The sequence below is a fragment of the Dipodomys merriami genome, unplaced genomic scaffold, assembly GCF_024711535.1.
Source record: "Dipodomys merriami isolate MVZ:Mamm:240054 unplaced genomic scaffold, mDipMer1.0.p SCAF_138, whole genome shotgun sequence".
NCBI classification, from domain to species: domain Eukaryota; kingdom Metazoa; phylum Chordata; class Mammalia; order Rodentia; family Heteromyidae; genus Dipodomys; species Dipodomys merriami.
Genome location: NW_027202693.1, coordinates 2,822,331 through 2,849,711, shown reverse-complemented (window position 1 = coordinate 2,849,711; position 27,381 = coordinate 2,822,331). Strand labels below are relative to the sequence as shown.

Genomic DNA, 27,381 nt, shown 5'->3' with positions numbered 1-27,381 from the left:
ATGCATGCGAGGCAAGCACTCTACCACTGAGCCACCTTCCCAGCCCCTAAGGTTACATTCTTCTGTCAGTGAAAGTTTTGAGTCTGTGCTTTGCTGTTAGACAACATTACCGTGGACACTATGGTGCCTGTTTTCTTATGAAAATGTTTTTTGACAGCTTCTCTAGAGTTTATTTTTAAATTACTATTATTGCTGTTATTATTTTTATCCACAGTGCTAGGGATTGAACTCAGGGCCTTGTGCATGCTAAACAAGAGCTCTCCCAATGAGCCATGCTCCTGGCCCTTCCACAGTTTGTACCTAGAGGTGGAATTACTTACTGATGCCTAAGATATATGTATCCTCACCCTAACTTGATGTTACCAGATCCTTTTCCACAGTAGCCTTTGAAATTTCAGCCCCTAACAGCACTATCTGGAGTTGCTGTTGCTTCACATTGTTGCCAAGCCTTGGTATAGTCAGACTTTTGAAATACATCATTTCTTAGGTTTGATTGTTACAGTTTCTTCTTTTGTGTCCTGTTCTTCATCTGTATGTTGTTTCCCATGTATTTTTAGATCTCTGTACATTCAAGATTAATCTCCTATGGATATTTTACATTTCTGATATATTTCACATACTTCAGATGTGTTCTCTGCAATGGCTTATCTTTCATTTTTGTGTTATGCTGCACTGTGTAGCATTTTTATATTTCAGTCAAGACATACTTACCCGTCTGTTTACTTAGGGTGGGTGTTTTTGCATCATACTTGATGCCTCCATATTCCTTAAGTAATTTAGGGTCACACAGATCATAATATATCCTCATTCAAAGATTTTTCCTGTGTAAATCTAATCCACATGGAATTAATTTTTCTGTGTGGTATGAGATGGAGAATAATACTCCATGCAAATGAGCTAATTGCATAAGCCAGCATTACTTATTTCATGGTTTGTCTTTCCCCCACTGATTTGTGATGCCACCGTGTCATTGCTCAACATGCACAGGGTCCGTTCCACTGGGCTGTAGATATACCCTTGGCCACTTCCATGCTGTCTTAATTACCAAGGCTTTTTACATTTCTACACTGCACTTGGCCTGTAGCGAGGGCCTTGAGTGGATACTGTGGATACAGTGAGTGGCTGCACTAGGAAAATTGCTTTTTCCTGGTGAAGGCTTTGTACAGCAGTCAGGACTGAGGCTGTGATCTTGGGCTGCAAATCAGTCCCATTTTCAAAGGGAGCTAAGTCTTAAGACACTGTTATATGTTGCCTATAAACTTGTGTGTACTTTTTTCCCCAAAGATCTTTCAGTTAGCTCGTTTTAAACTGTGACCTCCCTAAAACATCACCAGATGCCTCAAATTTCTGCTATATCAGAAAGCCTTGACAGTTGGTTATCGTGGATATTCTTTGCTTTGGTATTGCAGTCTTCATATAAAAACTGATTTTCAGCATTGCCGTTTTCTTCATGGGGATTTTTTTAAGTTTTAGGCTTACTTTTTTTCTCCTTCTACTTTGTACTGAATTGAGTCAGAAAAAAAAGTGCTATTTTTAAACACCATTGTTCTTTTGAAGAAAAGCATCAGTTTAAAATGTTTGTTGGAACTGCACGGGGTTTCTATCAACTGCTCTGCTTCTGCAAAGAAAAAATGAGTAACAAGATCTTTTTTAGGTTTCAGAGAACAAGAGCGATGTCACAATGCTCCAAACTCATGTCGTTATCTTCTTTATTTTGGTGGCATTTGAACTTTCACTAAGTAGACCTGCGTAAGAGTCAAAGAACATAGAGAAAGTTGGCCAGTCCACAGGTTATTAAAGCCTTATGAAACCTCTGGTATTTATGAGGTATTGGGGGAAAAAAAAAACATTACAAGAGAGACAGAATGAGAAGACTCCAAAGCAATTTTATGCTCAAATTGAAAATGTCTTTATTCCTTACAAGCTTGTTATAAAAAACGTTACGTAATATTAAAGGTATGGCAGCATTGCCTAAAGCTGCCTTCTGTGCTGCTGGTACATCCTATATGACATGGTGTCTCTTAGCCACGTGCAGTCACCTGCTGAGCACTCCACATGTTTGAGACGGTCATGAGTGTGGGACTGAATTGCTTATTTGATCTAGGTGTAATTGGTTCATGTTTAATGGGCACGTGACGAAGAGCTGCTGTGTGGAACACACCAGTGTGGTGCTTGGTGTATGTCGTTCCCTGTCTGTCTGTCTGTCTGTCTGTCTGTCTGTCTGTCTGTCTGTCTGTCTGTCTGCCTGTCTGCCTGTCTGCCTGTCTGCCTGTCTGCCTGCCTGCCTGCCTGCCTGCCTGCCTGCCCTGCCTGCCTGCCTGCCTGCCTGCCTGCCTGCCTGCCTGCCTGCCTGCCTGCCTGCCTGCCTGCCTGCCTGCCTGCCTGCCCTGCCTGCCTGCCTGCCTGCCTGCCTGCCTGCCTGCCTGCCAGCCTGCCTGCCTGCCAGCCTGCCAGCATCCTCTGCATTTCCTCTCATTGTCCCTGTGTTGTCCCTACTTTCTCACCTCTCTGTTTCCTTGTCACTCAGCACTCATAGACCGGCTCTGCCTGGGCTCACCCGCCAGTCTACCTCCACTCTACCTGCCCACCTCATTCTTTCTCTTGTTCTCTCTGTTGTGTGTGTGTGATGTATATTTTGTACCATCTCCTTAATAACATAAATAGGGCATTTTCATTTCAGTTCATATAGATCCATGTCATTCTTGTCAATTCTGGCATCATTTCAGTGGGGTGAAGGGTAATAGGCTGTTTTAGCTTTTCCCTATTAATGCTCTTTAACCACTACGTGTTTTTCTTTGTATCTATTTTTCTTTCTTGTGTACTCTTCAATGACCTTGCTGGCATATACTGGTTTGGTTTATTCAAAACCATCAATTATCTTTGGTTTCTCCTCAGTCAGATCAGCTCAGGAATTTAGTCCTTAAAAATATTAAGGGCAGCCTTCATTTGTACTTTGGCACCTGTTGGAATGAATGCCCTTCATGTGTCAAATAAAGACACCTCTCCCCAGAATCTTTGCTGCAGCCTGAAGGGGCGTGCTGCAGTCTGTGCCTGGGCAGCAACAGGGTGGCCGTGTTTAGCGTGCTGTCCAGTGTGCTGAGGAGGAGGCGGTGTCTGCAGTCTGTTTGGAGAGTGACAAGACACAGCTGCGCGGTTTCCTGAGGCCACTATGGCAAGTGTATGAAATGGCACCAGGCTCCCCTGTGGCTCAGCCCGCCAGAAGACCACCTTTGTTTCCTGGTCAGAGTGCCATGGGAAGTAAACACTTGGAATTTGAAATCTGTCCTGACAAAGAGAGTGGTTGTGACAGACAGAGGGTATGGCAGGAGGGGACCAAGGTTGAGGGCACCGGGTGACAGTGGGCAGATAACACCTCAGTTTCATCCAGTGAGAAAAAAAAAAGCTAGGCGCTGGTGGCTCACACCTGTCATCCTAGCTACTCAGGAAGCTGAGATCTTAGGATCACAGTTCAAAGCCAACCTGGGCAGGAAAATCTGTGAGACTCTTATCTCCAATAAAACCACCAGAAAACCGAAGTGACGCTGTGGCTCAAGTGGTAGAGCGCTAGCCTTGAGCTGAAGAGCTGAGGGACAGTACCCAGGCCCAGAGTTCAAGTCCCACGACTGACCAAAAAAAAAAAAAAAAAGTCTAGAAATTTTCTAAAACTCCTCTGTCATCACTTGTCTGATTAAAAACCTTTTGAGTCTCTTGCCTTTTAAAATAACTCATTCAAGCCAGGCACCCCTGGCTGACACCTGTAATCCCAGCTTCTCAGGAAGCTGGGACCTATAGGGTAGCAGTTTGAAACCATCTTAGGCAGAAAAGTCTGCAAGATTCCATCTAGAGTAACCAGCAAAACACTGGGCTAGACAGAAACATGGCTCAGGGGGTAGAGCACCAGCTGTGATCCAACACTGAGCCAGCCCCTGAGATCAAGTCTCAATATCAGTAATAAATAAAATTAATAGAAAATAATTCTTAGTGAGATTGCATGCAATCATTACTTTCTTCATTTGGCAGATAAGCTCAAGGGTTAAGTCTGTTCTATAAAGTTTATAATATGGTAAGTGATGCTCTGGATAATGATTATAGGGTTTTTAGTTTGTAAAGATAAACACAAACAGGATATTGTCAGGACAGTGATGTATTTGTAGGAAATAATTGAAATAATGCTACTTGAAAAACAAAGGGCTTGCAGAACACAGAAATCTGAGATCTCTTTCACTTCACTAGTTTAGTCATCTTCAGCACAGAAATAACTAAATAATTATTTTATTTAATTTTTTTTTTCATGGGGCTTGAACTTAGGGCCAGGGACACTGTCCCTGAAATCTTTTTGCTCAAGGCTAGTGCTCTTCCATTTTGAGCCACAGTACCACTTCCAGTTTTTGAGTGGTTAATTAGAAATAAGTCTCATGGGGACTTTTCTGCCCAGGCTGGCTATGAACCAAAATCCTCAGATCTCAATCTCCTGAGTAGCTAAGATTACAGGCATAAGCCACTGGTGCCCAGTTAAATAATTATTTTTAAGGACTAGATTCAAACTCTTGAGCTGCTCTGAGTGAGGAAAAACTAAAGATGACATAACAAGGAATAAAAACTTTGTGGGACAGTTTTACTGACTGAACTAAAGTGTAGGAAATTTTTATAGTCTACCAAAATTAATTTGGATGCTGAGGTTTTGTTGTTGTTGTTTTATGTGTGTGTGTTTATGTGTATGTGCATATGTACATGCATGCTGATCCTGGGGCTTAAACTCAGGCTGTCTAGCTTTTGCTTGATTTTTTTTTTTTCTCTTTTATGACTAGCACTTGGCTATTTGAGCCTTCCTTCAGTTTCTGAGTCCCTAGTTTTAAGAAGTAACTTTAGGAAGAATACTTTTCTTTATAGTTATTTATTTCCTTTAAAACCTTTAGCTTTTACAGATAGCCATGCACGTATCATTGAATATCTTAGGACCCAAATGCTTGTTACATCCCAAATATTGGTGAAACAATGTCTGTTACTTTAGAACTAGACTGTGGTGTGTTCATCTTGAGGAAATTTCAAGCCCTGTTGTCATTATTCGTCCGAATATTTTCTGTGTATGTGTAAGAACAGTTGGTAGGAATGAACTTTTTAAAAATTTAGAAGTTTGAAGTATAATTAGAAAGTCAAGAGAAACTAGAAATGAGGCTTGACATGCAGTTAGAAAAATTTCAAGTAATTGTGCTTTTTGTGTTATTTCACATAAGAGATACAGGGAACCTGGAGTATGGTAGATGAAATAATAACACTAACTATTCCCATTCTTGACACTGATTTATTCAAACCTTCGCCGTGCCCCACGAGTGGATTTCTTATACTCCTTCCATTCTGTTGCTCTCATTTTAACTAAACATCTTATGCTTTAAAAGTGTAAGTGGTGGCCTGCCATCCTAACTGGGAGGTGTGAAAGCCGGACGTGAGCCCAGGCAGCCAGGGACAGAGCCTGCCTTCCCTCAGCTCCACCACGCTGTGGGTGACGTGCGGCTGGGTGGGTGCATCAGCCAGCGGACACAGCAACTTTAGTGAAGCCACGAGCTACCAAATGTGTCCTCAAGGCCAAGCGTACTTAGATGCTTACAGAGGCCTGAGGAGGCCAAGTAACCCACTCCAGCGTGAATGATGGTGCAGCATCAGCTTAAGAGCAGTCTTATTAGTTAAGATTTCTCTGGTTGAGTTCAGTTCTAGTTTAATCAGTGACTAATATGAAAATACATAAAAGGTGAACAAGTTTTAGATGAAACAAAGCTGAGTACTCTCAATGCCAAGATGGAGGAATCTTCCAAAGATCTTGAGTTGATGTGGAGTATATCTACACGTTCTGAGATAGTAACAACACTAAATGTCTCCTTGTGCCCCTGCCAGTTACTTCATTACACTGTCCAGCTCACACACCGCTGAGATACATGGCTCTGTGCATGTGGATGATAGGTGACTGTACAATCAGAAATGTCTTTAAATATGTCTGAATGCATACACATATGTGAACATAGACACCATGGCTAAAATGAAACTCCAGACAAATACATTCATATTCTTCTTTTCTCCTTTTATTGTCACTTAGCAACACAGTTTAGTTATTTTCCACATCAGTTTCATATGTAGAGCGGTTCCTTCATCCTTCTGAGTGGTATAATACTGTACAGATTTATAATAACATGAACCTATCTCCTGTTGATTGCAACCATACGTTAGTGCCCACACTATTTTTACCCCTTATTTTACATTCCCATATTTTATTTTATTTTCCCTCCCTCCCTCCCTCCCTCCCTCCCTTCCTCCCTTCCTTCCTTCCTTCCTTCCTTCCTTCCTTCCTTCCTTCTGTTGTTGTTGTTGGTGGTGGTGGTGGTGGTCATGTGGCTTGAACTTAGGGCGTGGGCGCTGTCTCTGAGCTCTTCAGCTCAAGGCAAGCGCTCTACCACAGTGCCACTTACGGTTTTCTGAGTGGTTTATTGGAGATGAGTCTTACAAGGACTTTTCCGCCTGGGCTGGCTTTGAACCTCAAATTTCAGATCTCAGCCTCCTGACTAGCTAGGATTACAGGCATGAGCTACCACCACCCAGCTACTTTCATTCATTTTTAAATATATATTGTTTGAAGGATTTTCACTCTGATATCAATCACCCATGCATTTGCAATATTTAATTAGATTGACCTCTCTTCCTCTCATGTTCCTCTTCTCCCTCTCCCCTGCCTCCATAATTGACCAGCTTTCAGTGATAAGCTGTGTAGATTTATTTCTGGACCTTCTGTTTCATTCATGTCTGTTTTTGTGCCAATACCATGCTGTTTTTGTTTCTATGGCTCTGTGGTATAATTCAAGGTCTTCACTTTCCTTTTCAGTGTTTTAGTTTTCACTTGTAGAAGTCTTCCACTTCTTTGCTTAAGTTTATTCCTAGATTTTTGGGGGATGTGAGGGGGAGTTGGCTAATATGAATGGATTTGTTCTTTGTTTCTCAACCTGTTCATTGTGTACTGATTAAAGGGGTATATTAGATTTAGGGATTTGGGAATCGAATCTTTAAGGTCTTTTAGGTGTAGGATCACATAATTTCCAAACAGGGAATGTTAAAGATCAAGGCAGAAATTAATGAGATAGAGACTTTAAAACTGTAGGAAGAACCAATGAAACAAAAAGTTGGTTCATTGAAAAGATAATTAAGGTTGATAAACCATTGGCATTCTGACTAAAAGGAAGAGGAAAGAACTCAAATGAGATGAAAATAAGGATATCACATCAAATGCCAACGAAATCCAGAAGACTATTTTGAAAACCTATGTTCCAGGACGGGCGCTGGTGGCTCACGCCTGTAATCCTAGCTACTCAGGAGGCTGAAATCTGAGGATCATGGTTCAAAGCCAGCCCGGGCAGGAGAGACCATGAGACTCCTATCTCCAGTAAACCACCAGAAAACCGGAAGTGGCGCTGTCACTCAAGTGGTAGAGCGCTCGCCTTGAGCTGAAGAGCTGAGGGACAGCGCCCAGGCCCAGAGTTCAAGCTCCACGACCGACCAAAAAAAAAAAAACCTTTGTTCCAGTGAACTGGAAAATTTAGAAAAATGGATACATTCCTAGATGCACTTAACCAAAATTGAACCAAGAAGACATGAGCCACTTAAGTAAGGTTGTAACAGCAGAGATTGAAGCAGACATAGTCTCCCCACAAAGAAAACTCAGGCTCAAACGGCTTCAGTGCCAAATTCTACCAGACCTTTAGGGCAGGGCTACACCAATAATCCTCAGACATTTCCATAATACAGAAAGAGAAGAAAACACTACCAAACCATTCTATAAAGCCATTATTGTACTTATTCTGGACAGGGATACAACAACAACAAAAATAGGGAATTATTGACCAACTTCTTTAATTAGTGTAGACACAGGAATTCTCAATAAAATACAAACCAAATTTAACAACCACATCAAAAAGATCATATATCATGATCAAGTTAGTTTTATTACAGGTATGCAAGGTTGGTTCAATATATGTAAATCAATAAATGTAATTAGCACATAAACAGAACCAGTGGCAAGAATGATGGTCATCTCTACAGATTCAGAAAATATCTTTGACAAAATTCAATATCCTTTTTATGCTAAAAACTCTGAAAAAAACTAGTAATAAAAGAAATGTATCTCAACATAATAAAGGCTATATATGAGAAGCTTATAGATAACATACTAAACAGGTAAAAACAAATAATTTCCTCTAAAGTCAAGAATGAGCTAAGGAGTAAATTAATTCTGTTTATACATACCCTAGTCAGAAGACTAGATTCTGTTCTGGGTCTCATAAGGAAGAGAATGTTGGTAAACTGTCCTTTAATCCAGAATGTGTGATCAGAATTATAAAAAGTAAAAGTGTATATTTATTTACTTATTGCCAGTCCTGGGGCTTGAACTCAGGGCCTAGGTACTGTCCCTGAGCTGCTTTTGCTCAAGTCTAGCACTCTACCACTTGAGTCACAGTACTACTTCCTGCTTCTTCTGTGTATGTGGTACTGGGAATCGAACCCAGGGCTTCATACATGCTAGGCAAGCACTTTACCACTAAGCCATATTCCTGGCCCTAAAAGTGTATTTTAAATAAGAAACATTTGGGATTAGCTGGTTTGAACATTATAATAAGTGACTTGAAAGTTATGAATGGCATGAATGCCACATATGAAACATTCAAATGTATATTATATTATTTTGTGAAAAGTTTGGAACTTTAAGGATATCTTCATCCAGTGAACTAACATCCATAAACCAGTCTCCACCTTAATAAACTAGAAAAAGAGGCATAAACTAAGACAAATAGAAGAAAATAATAAGGATTAGAGCAGAAATTAAGGGACAGCGCCCAGGCCCTGAATTCAAGTCCCAGTAAAAATAGCATCCAAATTGGAAAGGAAGCAGAAAACTGCCAATGCCTGTATATAGTATCTGTTGTATTAAAAAAAAAAATCCTTAACATAAAATAATAGAGCCAATAAAATGGTTCAGCAAGGTTGCAGGGTGCATGGTTAATGTGCACATTGAATAGTTTTTATTTGTACAGCAGTGAACAATTACCAAGATATTAAGAAGTTTCATTGCCAGTAGCATCCAAAACATAACATACCTCAATTCAACCAAAGACGTATGAGACTTACATATTGCAGCAAGACAAGTTAAAAGAAATGAAATTCCATGTTTGTAGATTGGAAGACGTAATATTATTAAGACAGGCAGCAGTGCCTGTCAAAGCCCCAATGGCTGGTTTTGTAGAAATGGAGAAGTTAAGGATCATGTAGAAATAGTTTACCAACCAATTCACTGGTTATGTGAGTACTAAAAAAACTGAGTCTCAAGTTACAGAGCATCTGCCTAGCAGTTGTGAGGCGTGGAGTTCAAATCTCACTACTGAAAAAATAAATAGACATAAAGAACTGAATTACAACTAGAACTCCTGGTTTCAATACTTTGCTAAACTAGTTAGGATATTTCACACAAGTAATTCAGATCTTGGGTTTATCCCAGTGTATTTTAAGCTTAAGCTTTATAGGTTACTAATATCAGGATTACGAAACTAGAAAACAAAAGAGAGTTTCCTCTTTCTTTTTTGGGGGGGTCAGTCGTGGGGCTTGAACTCTGGGCCTGGGTGCTGTCCCGCAGGTCTTCAGATTAAGGCAAGCACTCTACCACTTGAGCCACAGCACCACTTCTGGTTTTCTGATGGTTAATTGGAGATAAAAGTCTCATGACCCTTCCTGCCTGGGCTGGCTTTGAACCATGATCCTCAGATCTCAGCCTCCTGAGTAGCTAGGATGACAGGCGTGAGCCCGGCGAGAGTTCCCTCTTGCTAGTTTCCCTTTTGCTTTCTTTTTTTTTCCCTCCCTTTCCCTCTCTTTCCTTCTTTCCTACTTCCCAGAACTTTGAAATAATACAAAGTGTCTTATTTAACTAATACTTACTATCTTTATATTTGCTAAATGTGAAAATCATTTCATTCCAACTTAGAATTCATTCTCTTATCAGTTCTTTAAGAATCATTTGTTATGAATAAAATTTGGAGAACAGCTATTCAAGCTTAAAAGACTTTGATTTGGAGCGCTTTATTTTGCGAACAAAGAACATTTTAGTTCTTGGTATCTTTTGTGTAGCATTTTAAAAGCCACATGTGTTTTAAATTTTTGTTAACTCAAAACTATATTTATAGATGGATCATAATAAGTATTTCAGAAATGCTGTTTACTTAAGTATTAGTATTGTCTTTAGTAAGAATGCATCATTTGTGAAGGTCAGTGTGTAGTTGTTTTCGTGCTATGTTCATTCTGTAAATAAGTTTAAAAACAAATCATCCCTTGCAAGACACAAGTTGACTTCTGTAAATCCTAGTTATGCAGGAGTCTGACATCTGAGGATTGTGGTTCAGAGCCAGCCCGGGAAAAAAAAATCTGTGAGACTCTTATCTCCAGTAAGTCACCAGAAAAGCAGAAATGGAACTGTGGCTCAGAGTGGTAGAATGCTACCCTTGAGCAAAAGAGCTTAGGGACAGTGCCCAGGTCCTAAATTCAAGCCCCACAATCAACAAAAATAACCCCAAATCATCCCATTACCATTCCTTAGAACCCCAACAACCATTTTTAGCACAGAAGTGCTATTAGTAAGTTTTCTATACATCGGTATAGTATACAGCATTAGTATTTGGTATGTTCATAGTACATTTTTGTTACATATTTAATGGCTATGCATGAAATCTAACTGCTACAAATAATTTTTAAAACTATTTAGAAGCTGTTTATTTGAAAGAATTATAATCTGCTCTTAAAAGATGTTCTATGCACTGGGAATGTGGCTTAGTGGTAGAGTGCTTACCTAGCATGCATGAAGCCCTGGGTTCAATTCCTCAGGAACACAGAAACAGAAAAAGTAGGAGGTGGCACTGTGGCTCAAGTGGTAGACTGCTAGCCTTGAGCAGAAGCAGCTCAGGATCAGTGCCCAGGCCCTGAGTTCAAGCCCCAGGACTGGCAAAAAAAAAAAAAAAAAAAAAAAAATCCCGTTATTTGTAGTCCAAACATAGTGTAGATTTTATTTTTTCCCTTGTTTAATTGCAGTATGACGTGAGCACGCTGCTAAATTGCAACAACGGGAGGAGGGGTTTTCCTCAGCCACCAGGACCTCCTGATAAGCAGGGCTGTGTCCCTGCTGGCAGGGAGGCCGGAGGCCAGCACAGTGCCTGACAGCACACCCAGCTTCCAAGCCTGTGCTAGTACACACTAATACATGGGCCATCTCCCTCTCCCTACTGCTCCTCCCCACTGGCTGAAGCCGACTCTCTTCATTTTTCATGTTTTTCATTCCACTGCATTTGTATCTTGGCATATGTGTTTTGTGTTCGTGGAAGGAATATGGGCCCTAAATTGGTAGCCTGGCTTTGATACCACTCTCTTAACTTTGTTGCATTCTCTTTTTCACATAGACTGTAGTAATTTGCCTCTTTCCTGTCTTTCCACTCTTTAGATAAGTGATTTATTCTCTGTTTAAAATAAGGGGTTCCACTAAATCGGTCATTCGCAACTCTGGCTACACACTAAATCCTTCTCCCTGACCTACTGCAGTTAAATCTCTGGAGACTCTTCCCCTTCCTGTCAGGGTTCAAACCCCAGTATGGAGGGAGAAAGGGTAGGAAGAAGAAAACAAATAACTATGCTAATAGTATGTATGCTAAAATAGTTTCACATGGCCAGTTGATATGATTTTATGCTCACATTAGTAAATCAATTGTAAACTTTCATAGCAGATATTTACAAGTTGCTACCAGGAATTTTGGGGGAAGAACAGATAATGTAAAATAACTAACAGCTGACATCATCGACATGCCTCAACAGTGACATACAGTTCTGTTTCCTGACCCAAATCTTTCTGTTTGATCACAGGACTTAATTGTGAATACTTTTCTGATGCAGGGAATTACTTTGTGTATGTAGTTAACTTGGTTAACTTTGAATTTCTTTATCCAACTTTGCTGTGTTACTTGTATTTAGAAAGTTCATTATATTGGCTATTAACTAGATGTGTCCTTTTTTTTTGGTCGGCTGTGGGGCTTGAACTCTGGGCCTGGGCGCTGTCCCTCAGCTCTTCAGCTCAAGGCAAGCGCTCTACCACTTGAGCTACAGCGCCACTTCCGGTTTTCTGGTGGTTTATTGGAGATAGGAGTCTCACGGTCTTTCTTGCCCGGGCTGGCTTTGAACCGCGATCCTCAGATCTCAGCCTCCTGAGTAGCTAGGATTACAGGCGTGAGCCACCAACGCCCGGCTTTTATGTGTCCTTAATGTATGTGATTCAGGGAGCTTTAAAGGGCAGGGACAAAGGACACGTGCACCTCCATGTTAATTGCAGCACTGTTCACAATAGCTAGGATCTGGAAACAACCCAGATGCCCCACCACAGATGAATGGATCCAAAAGTTGTGGTATCTATACACAATGGAATATTATGCAGCCATTAGAAATGACAAAATAATAGCATTTGCAGGGAAATGGATGGAGCTAGAAGGAATCATGTTGAGCCAGGTAAGCCAAGAGCGAAGAGACAAACGGTACATGGTCTCCCTGATAAGTGGATGCTAAATCCAAAATGTTAGGTGATACAACAAAATTAACAGGACTTAAGAAACAAAGAACTTCCACTCAGGGGTTGAACCACTACTAAATATCCCCGTGCTGCTGATCACATGTATGGTGTATATGTGTACAGCGTTATATGTTATAGACTGTGATAGACAATTTGCTCCAGGATAGTTAGAACGAACTTGTGACTTTAAATGAGCATCATTATTCCACAATACTGTGAAATTTGGGAAATTATGTAATCACTTAATCACAATTAAAAAAAAAAATCTTGGGGAAGGTATGGAGGGAAGGGATGGTAGGGGCAAAACAATGGAGGGGGTAACAATGCTCAATAGGAAGTGTACTCATTACCTTGCTCATGTAACTGTAACCCTCTATATAGTATCTTTACAATAAAAATTTTTTTTAAAAAAATAAAGGGCAGGGACAGTGGCAATAGCAAAACATTATTGCCAAAACTTTTTTTTTGGTATAATCTACCTGTTTATGTTCAATCAGTTAGTTACCTATTGAACCTTTGAAATTTAACGATGATATCTTTGAGCTATATACATTTCTTGTACATAGATAGCAATGATTATAGCCATTTTATTTACTAGTATGCCATTCATATTAGTCATTATAACAGTAAGGTCCAGAGGATAGAAAGTTGCCTTTGGGAGCCGGGCGCCGGTGGCTCACGCCTATAATCCTAGCTACTCAAGAGGCTGAGATCTGAGAATCTCGGTTCAAAGCCAGCCCGGGCAGGAAAGACCGTGAGACTCCTATCTCCAATAAACCACTAGAAAACCGGAAGTGGCGCTGTAGCTCAAGTGGTAGAGCGCTCGCCTTGAGCTGAAGAGCTGAGGGACAGCGCCTAGGCCCAGAGTTCAAGCCCCATGACAGACAAAAAAAAAAAAAAAAAAGAAGAAAGAAAGTTGCCTTTGGGTTTGTGTTAAATTCAAAACAAATGTTTTAGCCCACTAACCCAGAATCTCTTTAAAATCATGATTCTTGGTGTTAGTTTTGCTTCATCCTGGAAAAATGAATGAGGAAATGATGATTTTAAGAAATGAAAGTATAATGGCTCCTCGGTTTGTGGCATTCTTTTTTTTTTTCCTGTAGTTTTTCTATCATGACAGTATTATCTGACATGGAAGTGGTTTGTTTTGTGAGAATAGAAGTGGTATCTCAAATCCTATTGTGCTATGCTTCAGGCTAGTGCCAGATAATATGGCATGGTTTGTTTTGGGATCCAGTTATATTAATGATATTTGTAAGGTATTTAGTCCCTATTTGCTCATTCTGTTAGATCAGCCAAATTAGTGTTGTGTCTTTTTTTTTTGACCAGTTAGAGCTAAGTGATCATTTTACTCTCATATCTGAATTATGACCCAGTGAAAAAATCCATTCTGATACAGTTTCTTACCATCTTAATTAATGATTCCTACACATAGCATCCCAGTTAGAGACTGTTAGAGTGATTTTATGATGAATATTGAATTTCATTTTCAAAAGAAATTGTCAAGCAGCTGCTTAAGTAGATTTTAATATGACAACTAGCAATATTTCAGAATATAATCTATACTTCATCAAAAATGTTCATGAATATTAAAATTAATTTTTTGAAAATGTAATCTCTCCCCTTTGCTTCATTTTGTAAAGATTTGCTTAGCTTATAATTTTCTTAATTGGGGGATTGAAAAAATACTGCCATGAAAAAAATATATACATATTTTTTTTAATGCTGGTCCTGGAGCTTGAACTCAGGGCATGGGCACTATCCTTGATGTTTATGCTCAAGGCTAGTTCTCTACCACTTGAGCTACAGCTCCACTTCTGTCTTTTTGGTGATTAATTGGAAATAAGAGTCTCACAAACTTTCCCTCTTGGGCTGGCTTTGAACTGCATTCCTCAAATCTCAGTCTCTTAAGTAGCTAGGATTTCAAGCATGAGCCACTGGTACCTGGCTTATTTTTTAAATCTATTCATAAAGTATCTTTGATATCACTAGAACTAATGTTTGGATGTACATCTTTCCATTAGGCTTATTAAGGACATTATGGTACCTTAGAAAAATGTTGATATGAACTGATTTGATTTTGTTGAAATAAATAATTTGAAATTAAAGTGAATAGTATTGAAAAACCTAGGAGTTTCATTTCAGTGTTCTGTAGTGAAGTAAATAATTTCACCTGAAATTTTAACTATCTAATACAACTTTTTCAAGTCTCTATTACTTGACATTATAGCCTTCTTGGCTTCCCATTTTTATGACTTTGTTTATAATTCATTTATCCTCCACCCTATTCACGTCTTCTTTCTAAAAGTATGTTATTTATGAACACACATGTTTTACTTAAAATACATTCAAGCAGGACGATGATGGCTCATACCTGTAATCCTATCTGCTCAGGACAGCTGAGATCTGAGGATTATGGTTCGACACCAGTCTAGACAAGAAAGTCATGAGACTCTTATCTCCACTAAGCTACTCAGAAAAAGCTAGAAGTGGTGCTGTAGCTCAAATGTTAGAGCACTATCCTTGAGTACAAAGATGGTCAGAGACAGGACAAGCAAAAAAAAATAAAAAATCTGCCCGTCTCTGTCTTTTAATTGTAGTATTTAGTCCCTTAACATTTAATGTCATTACTGTTAAGTTGATTTAAGGCCTTCTGTTTTACAGTTTGTTTTTTGTTTTTCTTTCCCTTTTTTATTTCTCTATTCTTCTTTCTTTTGGAGGGTTGAGTATTTTTTAAATTCCTCTATTGGTGTTTTTGTCTAAAACACCCCCAAATCTCAGTGATTAAAGATGTATTTCTTTCTGATGTACTTACCTGAAAGTATTGTTCCTTGGTCTTTTCACTTTGAGACCCAGGGTGAGGAGGGATTCTCTACCTTAAATATTGCTAGTTGTTGTAGATGTTGACTAATTTATGTTGCTTAATATATAAGAGCTAAGGGACTTTCAAGCCAGCTGCTTCTTGATTTTCATTAGCATTAGTTGACTTTTATCTCATTTTTAACATGCATTGAAATCTTCAGTGCATCAAAGATGAATGCTAATTGATAGTTATAGTTACAGCTTTCTTTCATTCTTGGGCCCAAAGAATTATGTCCCATATCTTTCAACTTTGATTTACTCTTTTTTTTTTTTTTTTTTTTTTCTGGTTATGGGGCCTGAACTCTGGTCCTGGGCACTGTCTCTCAGCTTTTCAGCTCAAGGCTAGCGCTCTACCATTTGAGCCATAGAGCCACTTCCAGCTTTTTCTGCTTATATGGTGCTAGGAATCGAACTCAGGACCTCATGTGTACAAGGCAAGCACTCTACCACTTAGCTGACTTCCCAGCCCTTTATTTACTCTTATAAAGTAAATAAATTAGAATAAGTAAAGTTTTAACTGAGAAGTACATTATTCCTATTATTCCAGAAAGGTAAATGAATTGGTAATGGACACAGCAGTAAAATTGAACTAGAACCCTGTGCTGCCACTTCTGTGGAAGCTGAAGAACAATTAGCGTGCCATTTATTTACCCATACTTTGTTCTGACAGTCTCTTCAACAGGCCACGTGTAAGGTGTATCTCACACTCCCTGTCGCCAGTAGCTGGACACAATGGATCACGTGGGGGCCATAGACACGGAGGATGAGCTGGGACCTCTAGCTCCTCTTGCGCCAAGTCCTCAGAGTGAAGCGGTGGCTCATGAATTCCAGGAGCTCTCCCTGCAGTCCAGTCAGCACCTGCCCCCTCTGAACGAAAGGAAGAACGGTGAGTTCCTCAACATACGCAGCAGTGCTTTGGATTCCAGTTTCATTATGTCTGTCAGTTACAATCAATAATCTGCCATGGAAGAGAACTGGAGGATCTGGATGGTTTTGAACAGTGGGCAGAATTTTACTTTCTAGCCAGTCCCTTCAGTGTGCCCCAGTAGGTAGCTTTGGTAGCAGCATTGCCTTCAGAAAGCATTTTAGCACAGAAGATCTCATCTGGAGTGGCACTGGGCAGCCACACCGCGTGCGATGCCGGGGAGGCAGACTGTGGGGTCTGACTTCCCTCTCCTCCCTCCTCATCTCCAAGTTGTTGGCCTTCATTTCAGAAATGACAAGACTTAGACTGCTCAGTGATAACTGAGAAGGCAAGGACTTCTTGTTTGAGTATTTTTAGACTAGTGGGTTCAAGATCTGGCCAAAGGCTCAGGCTTTAGCTAGAATATCTTTGTATGTAAAGAGAGTAATTTCTATTCATTCCTTACTGGTACAGCAATGTTCAGTCAGAGAGGAATCCAGAGTCTCCAGAAAACACAGTGCTGTCAGTTTTTCAAATAGATGAAGAAAGATGATAGACACTTGAACAATAAAATGTAGATATGATGTGATGTTAAAGATGATGACACTAAGTACACATATTGAACTGGCAGAATTTTAAGTGGGTTACTGTATGTTTCACAGTTTTAATGAGTCTTGCCATCACAAACATAGTTTCTTAATTTCACTTTAAAAGCCAGAAGACCTGGGTGCTGGTGGCTCACGCCTGTAATCCTAGCTACTCAGGAGGCTGAGATCTGAGGATCTCGGTTCAAAGCCAGTCTGGGCAGGAAGGGCCATGAGATTCTTATCACCAATTGACCACTAAAGCCAGAAGTGACACAGTGGCTCAAGTGGTAGACCGCTAGCCTTAAGCTGAAGAGCTCAGGGACAGTGCCCAGGCCCAGAGTTCAAGCCCCACAACCAACAAAAATAAGAATAATAAAAAAGCCAGAAGAAAGGGAACTGTTCCCCTTGTACCTTGTGACAGGTTTCTTAGTCCTGAGTGTTTTCCAGTGACCTTATCTTAGGTGGGGAAGTAACAGAGTCCCCTGGCTTAAGCCTTGGGCGTGACTTTGTTCTCCCTTCAATATCTGGATCTTGTTAGGCACTGGCTTAAATCAACATCTTGGATACGTTGCCATCAGCGCCATCAGGAGGCTGAGGTCCACTAGTGATGGTGTTTGAACTTTCTGCCAGTAGGAGCCAGTGGCAGAGACAAAGGACTACATTTACGAGAAATGACTAAGTATGATATGGTTTACATAGTACCCATGAGCCAGTAAAGTGCCAAAGTTCCTTCCCTAAAAGAAATTAGAGTCCTATTAGCATAAAATCAGAATGTTCTACTATGGACAAGTCTGGCCATGTGCAGCAGGGGAGGAACTCTGGTCATGTCTTCTATGTTCTCTGTCTCTGTGTCTCCCCCACAAATGCTTAGTAGCCACATGAAATGGTCAGAATTTGGCTTATCAGTGTAACTATAGCTTTGAAGCAAGGCCGTAATAGATAGGAGGATTGTTTTTTCTGTTCTTCCAGTTCCTAAAATCGTCATGCTCAAACTCTGCACTGAATCCTGTGATCAGTGTGGGGTTTTTTTTGTTTTTTTGTTTTTACCAACCATCTCCCATCTAATTTCCATGTCTTCATATCTGCCTCTTTTGTTTGAGTTCCAGAAATTTTTAAATACGTGCATGCCCTGACATGGAGAATTTCATACCTACATCATAAAAACCAGTCACAAAACAGTAGGGCTGGTTTTTTAAGTTGTTGTGTAGTTAACACCTGCATAATCTCTATAACATAATCATGTAATTTGTTTTTGTTATTCTAGGTGTGAATTTTTGCTTTGAAATCTCACCTTTTGATTTGTTTTCTGGTTCTGTAGAGGATGTATTGGCATGGTTTAAGATGTTCTGTGCCCACAGTGAGAGCAACTCGTCCTTCTTACCTGCCTGATTTTTCCCAGAATTCACTACTCTTTCTTGTATCTCCTCAGAGAGAAAACAGGCTACTTTTTTAAGAAGTGATTCTTAAAAGGCTTCTTTGTAACAAGTAATGTTTTAATTTTAAGAAGATAGCCAGGGAATAATTAATGTATATACATTTTCTCCTTTTTTCTGATTCTCATTACATTGTTTGTATAAATCTCAAACTGTGTGTTTTCTTCAAATGCCTCATTGTTCAATGGTAAGCAAGTAATACTATGTAAGGAATTTGTGTAAGGAATCAATTCAAAGGTAATTCATTTTTCTAATAAATGATTTCAAGAAATTTGAAGCCAGGTGCAGGTGGCTCACGCTTGTCATCCTAGCTACTCAGGAGGCTGAGAGCTGAGGCTCACAGTTCAAAGCCAGTCTAGGCAGGAAAGTCCTAAGACTGTTATCTCTAATAAACTATTCAGAAAAACCAGAAGTGGTATTGTGGCTCAAGTGGTAGAGCGCTAGCCTTGTGCACAAAGAGGTTCAGGGTCAGCACCCAGGCCCTCGTTCAAGCCCCAAGAATAGCAAAATAAAGAAAGACATTTGAAATCTTATATTCAGGAATTCTAATCCCAGGTTATGGTATATAAAGCACTTCTGTATAGAGATCAAAATTCTGGGTCTTTAGGGAAATGTTTAACAAAGGATACAGAATTTCAGTTAGAGGAATACATTCTCTATGATTACTAACGATGCATCATATTCTTAAAAATTGCCAGCAGAATAGACTGGAAGTGTCCTCGGTACATAATATGATGTTATCATGACAGATATATATCATTTTCATCAATTAGAACAAATAAAAATGCCAAGTAAAAACATAGAGCTTTTTGACAATTATGTGAACAGAGTATCTTCACTCATATCAAAAAATATGTAAGAAACCAAACTTTATTATTTTAATGATTTTTTAATGTTTGCTCTTTGTAGTTTTAGGTCCAATTAGTGTCAAATTTAATCATATAAAAATGCAGGGGCTGGCCTAAAGTTAGTCACTACAAAATACTGTGTAGCTATGGTAGAGGAGGCCGATTCAGATCGTCTGGTCCTGTTATTCCTCAGGTGTGCTCATTTCTCCCAGGTGGCCTGGAGGTGTGGGCATCTTGGTAGGTTATGGGCTAGGTTATTGTGTGCTGTGTGCAGAAAGGAAGCTGACATTTGGGGAGTGCCTCCAGGGTTTCCCTGTCTTCTTAAAGTACTGAGGAGAGTACCGAGAGGGGAGTGGCAAGGAAGACGGCCACAGAGATGAGCTGGAGTTGTTCTTCATGCCGGATGTGGCCAGACCAAATAGATAGAAAGCAGCTCCTCAGAGGTGGCACAGCCAGCTGGGTAGTTACAGAAGCAAGTAGTGTTCATTTTGACGTCATAGGCTTCTCTCTGCATCATAGTGGTGTTCCTCACAGTGGTCAGCACTGGGCCAAAGGGGAATGAAAGGGACAGGTCAACTAGTGTTCACGTAGGGATTGCTCACGTGGCGGAGGTTGAATATCATGGCTTCAGGGCAAGGTGGAGTCATGGAAATGATCTTCTTAAAAGGGTGCCATGCTTGGCCTTGCCTTCTCCAGTTGGACGGGGTTCTGAGGGGACCCTGCCACCCTCCTCTACTGAGACTTTTTGACTCTGTTCATTGTGATACATGTTTTCAATAAAAAGAGATTTTGTTGCTATTTTAGCCAGTACTAGTAGGCACTTTATAGCTAAACCATGCCCACAAGCATTTTTACTGGTTAGTTTTTAGATAAGGTATCATATTTTTCCCAGGCCAATCCTTCCATTTATGCTGCCCACCATAGCTTGGATTATAGGTGCCCAGACTTCTCTGTTGAGGTAGGGTCTTATGAACTTTTTGTCCAATCTTTCTTCAAACTGTGATCTTCTGATCAATTTCTGCCTCCTGAGTAGCTAGGAATGTAGGGTGAGCCATCTGCACCTAGCTTGGTATTACCAGTCCCTGCAGTCATGAGGATTCGCTTTTGGTCCTGTCTTGGCTTTTTTTTTTTTTTTTTATGATTTCTCATCCATTAAATTTATCATAGTGAATAATTTAGACTGCCTCTTAAATGATAACTTACTAGAGAGAAAATAACTTCCTGAAAAATTTGTTGCACACAAGGTAGCTCTTTGCCTTGGATTCGTACGTGTATTATTAACATATTTGCAAAAAGACAGATGAACTTTGCCAGGTTGGGGAACCAAATCAAAGACAACTGCTTGCCTTGCACCTTAGAAAAGGAATGGCCTACATTTATAGCTGACCTTCTCTTTAACTTTTGCTCTGAAAACTCGTTCCCACTCCTCTTTAACCTGTCAGACTTATTCTCAGTCCAGATGTCTGGAAATGCACATCTGTGCCTTTGTCTTCCTCAGACTGCATATGAACTGACATGGAGTTGAGTGGAGGTTGGTGGGGAAAACAGGAAATATCTGTTTTCCTCTGGAGCTGACAACCACACAGCAAACTCTCATAGCATCATAAATAGGGAGGCAATCAATAGGTGCTAGGTAGCCAAAACAAAACTATGGGATTTTCACATGTCCTTTCTAAATAACTAGGAGCTATAGAAGTGAATATTTTGCTATAAAATCATCATATTTTTTGCTGTTAACACATAGGATCGTGAGTATTTATTGGCTCAAGGGCACTAATGAACATTCTGATGCTTTTTGATCATTTCTTTTGCTGTTTTCAGGAGACTGAAAAAAATTTCTTGAATATAATTCATCTTAGTAAACTTTTTTTTTTGGGGGGGTGGTCAGTTGTGAGGCTTGAACTCAGGGCCTGGATGCTGCCCTGAGCTTTTCTGCTCAAGGCTAGAGCTCCCACTTTGAACCACAACTCCACTTCCAATTTTCTGGTGGTTCATTGGAGATGAGACTTATGGACTTTCCTGCCCAGGCTGGCCTTGAACCGTGAACCTCAGATCTCAGCTTTCTGAGTAGCTAGGCTTACAGGCATGAGTCACCAATGCCCAGCCTCTTTGTAATTTTTAATCAACCTGTAGGACATATACTAAATACAACACAAAGTGCACAAGTGAGCTACAAACCTCCTGACAGCTGCAAATAAGGTTCTTTCTTAATTGTAGCAGTTCCTGTTCCCTGTGTGACAATTTATCTATAGAACCCTTCCTTCTAAACAGCTTAAAGATGACATACTCTTTCAAAATGGCCTTCACAAAAATCTCTCTTTACCTTGTTTCCCAAGGTAAATAAAAACCTGGAACATCTCTGTCTTCTTTTTTTCTATGCTAAGTTTCTAATTATTTAGATAGTTTCATTGTTACTAAGGATTTAGTTTGCTTCAGTGTGTGGCTGAACACACCCAAGCAGGGCAGGCTGTGTGGGAGTCATCTTCCTCCAGTCTGTAGCTGGCAGTGAGTCTGATCTCAAAGCCAGCGTGAACACTTTCTAGCTATCTCTGGGGGTGGAGGGTGGAGGAAGCTTTAATATAGCACTCCTGAAGCCTCACTCTGAGTAATTTACCAGGATTTAAGGAAGACTTACAGCATAATATCAATTAGCCGTTTAAACTTAAACTTACAAAAATACGTTAAAAAATTGATGAAGCTGTTGTAATTAACTATAGTCATAGAGATACATTTTTCTTATGTGGAGATGATTGTCTTAAAATTTGAATCCACCGTATGATTTTTGCCATACATCCCATCTGTGGGTAAACAAAGTAATTTATGGGGCTGGGAAGGTGGCTCAGTGGTAGAGCGCTTGCCTTGCATGCATGAGGCCCTGGGTTCGATTCCTCAGCACCACATAAGCAGAAAAAAAAAAGCCGGAGTGGCACTGTGGCTCAAGTGGTAGAGCGCTAGCCTTGAAGTGAAGAGCTTGAGGGACAGCGCCCAGGCCCAGAGTTCAGGCCCCACGACCAGACCAAAAAAAAAAAGTAATGTATGGAGGAGCAGTCTTTGCTATGCCTCAGAAAGCAATCACAGCATATTTAAGATAAATGGATACTTAAGAAATATCATTAGTCCAGTGCTGGTGGCTCATACCTGTAATACTAGCAACTCAGAAGGCTAAGATCTGGAGGAAGGGAGGAAGAGAAGATTACTAAAGTAATCTCAAGACTTCTTGGACTTGAATAATTTACTATCAGTCCCTTTGCTGGGCTGAGGGATCTAGTACAATTAACTTGTGGCTCTGTTTACTTATATGTCTGCCACCTGACCTCACCACAGGGCAAGAGAAATGATAGGCATGGGCTGCCCGTTCTCTATCATACCTAAAAAACAGCCTATTAACTATGGGGACTGTCCTGGGAAAAGGTGACCCATAATTATTTTTATCCCTTTGTTATTTGGCTTATATTTTAAAACATCACTAATGTACTATTATGACAGCAATAATATGTTAGAATGACAAATGTATTGGAAACTTCTCTGCTTTGTAATTACTAATCACATAGACTAGTAAGCTGATTTCATACCCAATGTATTTCTATCTCCTTTAATTGATCTGTACTGTTGGCTCTCCTGCCCTCACCTGCTGCCCTCCTATTAACAGGAAGTGTAGTCTTGTGGGAGTCAGGACTCCAGCCGCCTCTGCTGGCTCAGCCCGTGAGCGTGGGTAAGTCTGAGACGCGCTCTGTGGCCTTGTGACCATCGCAGTGTCCGTATGGGAGCTTCTGGCCCATGTGTCTTCCTCTGGCTGCCCTTCATTGCATCATGTGCTCTCCACCATGTCCCTCTCACCTTGTGGCACAGAGAACTATGCCTCCATCGTGGTAGCTGATGGAGTGTTTGTAGGTCCCAGTTAGTCCTGTGGCTGTTTAAACACGGACCTTGCAGAATCATGAAACATACATGCCAGCTCTCTCAATGCATCAGACTTCCCTTGAAAGGAAGGAGAAATTGCTTCAATTTATATTATTCTCCAAAATAATGTGTCTAATTTAGAATATGTAATATTTTCCTATTCTTGGTTTTCAAGAGTTGGCAGGTATGTGTTGTTTTGATTGTAGCATCAGAATCTCAGTTCAAAAGGCAATATTTCAGCTTTTTTAAAGTCCAAATTGTTTGTTCTTTTATGGTCATGTATGTTGTTTTCATTAAGATGATGCTACTATCTGTATTCATTAGCTTAAAATTTTGACATACAATATCTGTGTTTAATAGAAGCCTAACAAGGAAAGCGACATAGTCTGACCCTTTGTCAGGAAGATAACTGATCGATACCATCAAGTACTAGAGATAAGAAGCATTTGGGGCTGGGAAGGTGGCTCAGTGGTAGAGCGCTTGCTTTGCATGCCTGAGGCCCTGGGTTCGATTCCTCAGCACCACATAAGCAAAAAGAAAAAAAAAGCCGGAAGTGGTGCTGTGGCTCAAAGTGGCAGAGTGCTAGCCTTGAGCTGAAGAGCTGAGGGACAGTGCCCAGGCCCAGAGTTCAGGCCCCACGACCGACCCCCCCCCCAAAAAAAAGAAACATTTGCTATGCCCGATACTCTGATCTTTCAAAGGATTAAAAAGTTGATGTTCCAAGGATGAAAATAAGGATATTTTCATTATTGTTAGGAATAACATTTGTTGAATGATCATTACATCTCTTACCCTAAAATAATCTCTAGATTTTATGCCTCTAATACAAAGTTGGCATTTTAAAAGTGAGTTGACTCATAAAGTTAATTATTGGATACATAGATCTTTAAAGGTAACCCCCTGACCTTGTACAGAGAATTAATGTGAGGTTGATACCTGCAGATGGCTGAGGATAAGGAGAACTTGGGACCTTACACATACCAGACAGGCTAGGCTGTATCCCAGGCCAAATACCCACTCAATGGAGAGGGCTCTCACAAGGTCAGATTCTGTACCCCTCCTTCGTTAAACCAGCTTCTTCTAGAGATAATTGTAGGCTAAGAGTTGAAATGGTCATTTGGCTGTTTGGAGAACAACTGAGATAAAACATGAAAAGTGACTAGTGCCTTCATGGCTGGACTGGCCACCCAGCCTCACGTGATGTGCCTGATCCACACATGCCAGGACGGCGGCCACATGCACAACTCTGAGGCCACCTTGGCTGAGTCTTGGTCCTGGCCTTACCAGTACTTGCTGTGATTTTTCTGCCTTTGTCTCAGTTTGCTCACCTTCAAGTCGGGGGGGGGGGGAGGTCTCACCCCTCAACTATTAGGTAAGTTCATCTCTTTTGGTGTTGGTATAGAGCACAAAGTTAGTATTTGAATTAAAATATTTATTTCAATAGTTCCAGTAATTTTTGCCCCTATTCCATGAGTGTTTCTTTGTAGAGATCAGAATGACACAGTTTCCTAATGTATCTCGTGTCCGTCATAGTATTTGAAGAGCAGCTTATCTGATGCGCTCTTGAGTGGGCCTGGGCAGTAGGCATGGGTTTCCCATGAAGTTCGTCTCCTATGGGTACTGCCAGTTCCCACAATCCTCACATTCTCTGGGCATCAGTCAGTGTCTACAAGGAAAGATTTTCCAATAGTAAGGCATGTGAAAAGACAAACAGGCCAAAACTCAGAGCCCTCTAGGGACTCTGACCTCTAAAACAAGACTCCATTCTGACGTTTTCACAGGCTGCTTGAAGGAATTCCAGTAGGGTCATTCCATTTGGTAAACTCCTGAACAGACCCCCTGTCATCAGGGGCTGATTTATAGGTTTTCTTCTTCTCTCCTTGTTCCAGGAAGTTAGAAAGTAGATATGATTGCTGAGACTCCTAAGGCATGAGAGACGTATATAGTAAGTACTGTATAGAAGACCTGGGATCCAGTAGCAATAAAACAGTTACCAAGTTTCTTGTTCTAAGTCATCTTCTACATTCTTTATCACTTTCATTTTGATTCCAGGGAACCTATGTCATAATCATATCTCTATTTTTTTTTCATTTTTTTAGCCCAATCATTTAACAAAGAATTAGGTTAAATTGGTAAATCCTCTTTTAACAAACCAATATGTATGTTAAGAATCTGTAAGTGTTTCACAGTGACCTTTGGGACGGCGAGAGCAGCATCAGCTCCTGTGTCAGAGAGTTCCCCTGAGGATCTGGGTCGGTGGCGGCTGCCCCACACAGGGCTTGAGGTCACCCGTGGGGGTGGCTCTGCAGAGCGTTTTCACTCCATCTGGATCCCCTTAAGATACTTTACTGTGTATTATTACACATTTCTTTAAAAAAAAAAAAAGAATATAGTGCTAAAAATACATGAGAAGGGCAGAACCCTAGAGATCTGGAGCCTGAATAACTTAAGGAAATGAGTGGGTAATTAGCATTTGTTTGGATTGTAGTTGGCCTTAACTGCTGAGACCCATTCCAGAGGTGAACCGTGCTCCAGAGTGCGGTGCGGTGCGGAGGCAGGCTTGTTGTGAGATTTTGTGTTTTGTTTTGTTCTGTCTGCATGTTTTTCTTCAAAGTGGTGATCCTTAGGTAAGTCCATAGAGTTCTATTAAATTAGAGACCCTGCACAATCAGAGTCCTTATTTGACATTTGATTCTCTTGTTGGAATGTAATATATTTTGAATAAGTTTAAAAAATGGAATATAAACAAATAAATTGATTTATGATCTCAAGCTAGCCTCTTAAAATTAGTAGTAAAAGTGAAAATTCATTTTATTCTAAAAAAGAGAAGCCCAGGCTACTCTAGGTTACCTTAGGTTTAAAGTTTAAAAAAAAAAAAAGAAATGAAATCAAAGTACGAAATTGGTCAGCAATAAATAATAGAATGTCCTAGAGAATTGTATGGCTCTTGATTAATGTTTAAAATATAGATAAGGTATATACTGTATGCTGAAAAATATGTACACAGGAAGGTGTTTTTCTCAAGCCAAGAGTAACAGTGCAGGCTGGGGATTTAGCTCAGTGGAAGGGTACTTGCCTAGAGGCCCTGAGTTCAGTCCTCATCTCTGTGAAGGAGGAGGAGGAGGAGGAGAAGAAGGAGAAGAAAAGGAGGGAGAGGGGGAGAGGAAGGAAGGAAAGAAAGAATGAACAAGCAGTGGTATTCATAACATGAGAAAATACTGCATTTCAAATATATTTTTAACACAGTCTTCAACATTTATATATCTGTTAATTTCCTTTTTTTTCCAAAGAAGTGGAATTTGGTTAAATAACAATTTGCTGATGGGGCATAATTGCATGTTTGCTGTCTGTGGGTAGAAGAGGGGGTGTCTGGCTAATTGACTAGTGAGTGCTTTCTGAACCCCCATGGAGCAAGATGCTTAAAACCTTAAAACGTTCAAAATTTGACTTGGATACCCGAACGTTGTAATTTGGAAGATGTTTAAACTTCCATGAATCAAATCAAGTTAGGATTTTTAAAAAATGAAATTTAAAGAAATCTAAGGACTTAATTATGATTCTCAAAGCCCAGTGCATATAGAAAGTACTATGGTTTTTATTTTCTTCAGTGAAGACACACAAATGGTTTATACTTTCTCACGTAAATATGTGTATTTTGTAAATGACTGACTATTTTAGGTACCTTTGAGGGTACAGCCAATATTTTTGCTAGTAGGCCCAGTAGGTTGAATTGATACAGTTGTCCAAGTCTGCAGTGTCCCTGTTCATGGATTTCCTTTTTTTCTTGTTCCACCAAGGGTTGGGGGAATATTGGAAACTTCCACTTCCATCGTAAATTTGTTTTTTGTTGGCCATGGAGCTTGAACTCGGGTCCTAGGCACTGTCTCTGAGCTCTTTTTGTTCAAGGCTAGCACTATACCACTTTGAGCCACAGTGTTACTTCTGGTTTCCTGGGGAGATAAGAGTCTCATGGGGACTTTTGTGATTTTTTTTTTTTTTTTTTTTGGGTCCAGTCGTGGGGCCTGAACTCTGGGCCTGGGCACTGTCTCTCAGCTCTTCAGCTCAAGGCTAGCGCTCTACCACTTGAGCCACTGCGCCACTTCCGGCTTTTTTCTTTTTGCTTATGTGGTGCTGAGGAATCGAACCCAGGGCCTCAGGCATGCAAGGTAAGTGCTCTACCACTGAGCCACCTTCCCAGCCCCTCATGGGGACTTTTCTGCCT

The 27,381-nt window shown here is 40.3% G+C and overlaps 1 protein-coding gene across 6 annotated transcripts in view; it reads left to right on the top strand.

Moving 5' to 3' along the window:
* The window catches only part of LOC138825615 (myocardin-related transcription factor B-like), a 170,813-nt gene that overhangs the window by 80,339 nt on the left and 63,093 nt on the right, over nt 1–27,381 (top strand). For 5 of the 6 annotated variants that reach the window (XM_070020321.1, XM_070020320.1, XM_070020319.1 and 2 more), the window contains 2 exons: nt 16,158–16,373; nt 22,909–22,971. In XM_070020321.1, the coding sequence (XP_069876422.1) occupies nt 16,220–16,373; nt 22,909–22,971 (217 nt within the window). In that variant the 5' untranslated portion in view covers nt 16,158–16,219. The remainder of the gene's footprint in view (nt 1–16,157; nt 16,374–22,908; nt 22,972–27,381) is intronic. The other variant, XM_070020322.1, reaches the window with a different exon arrangement.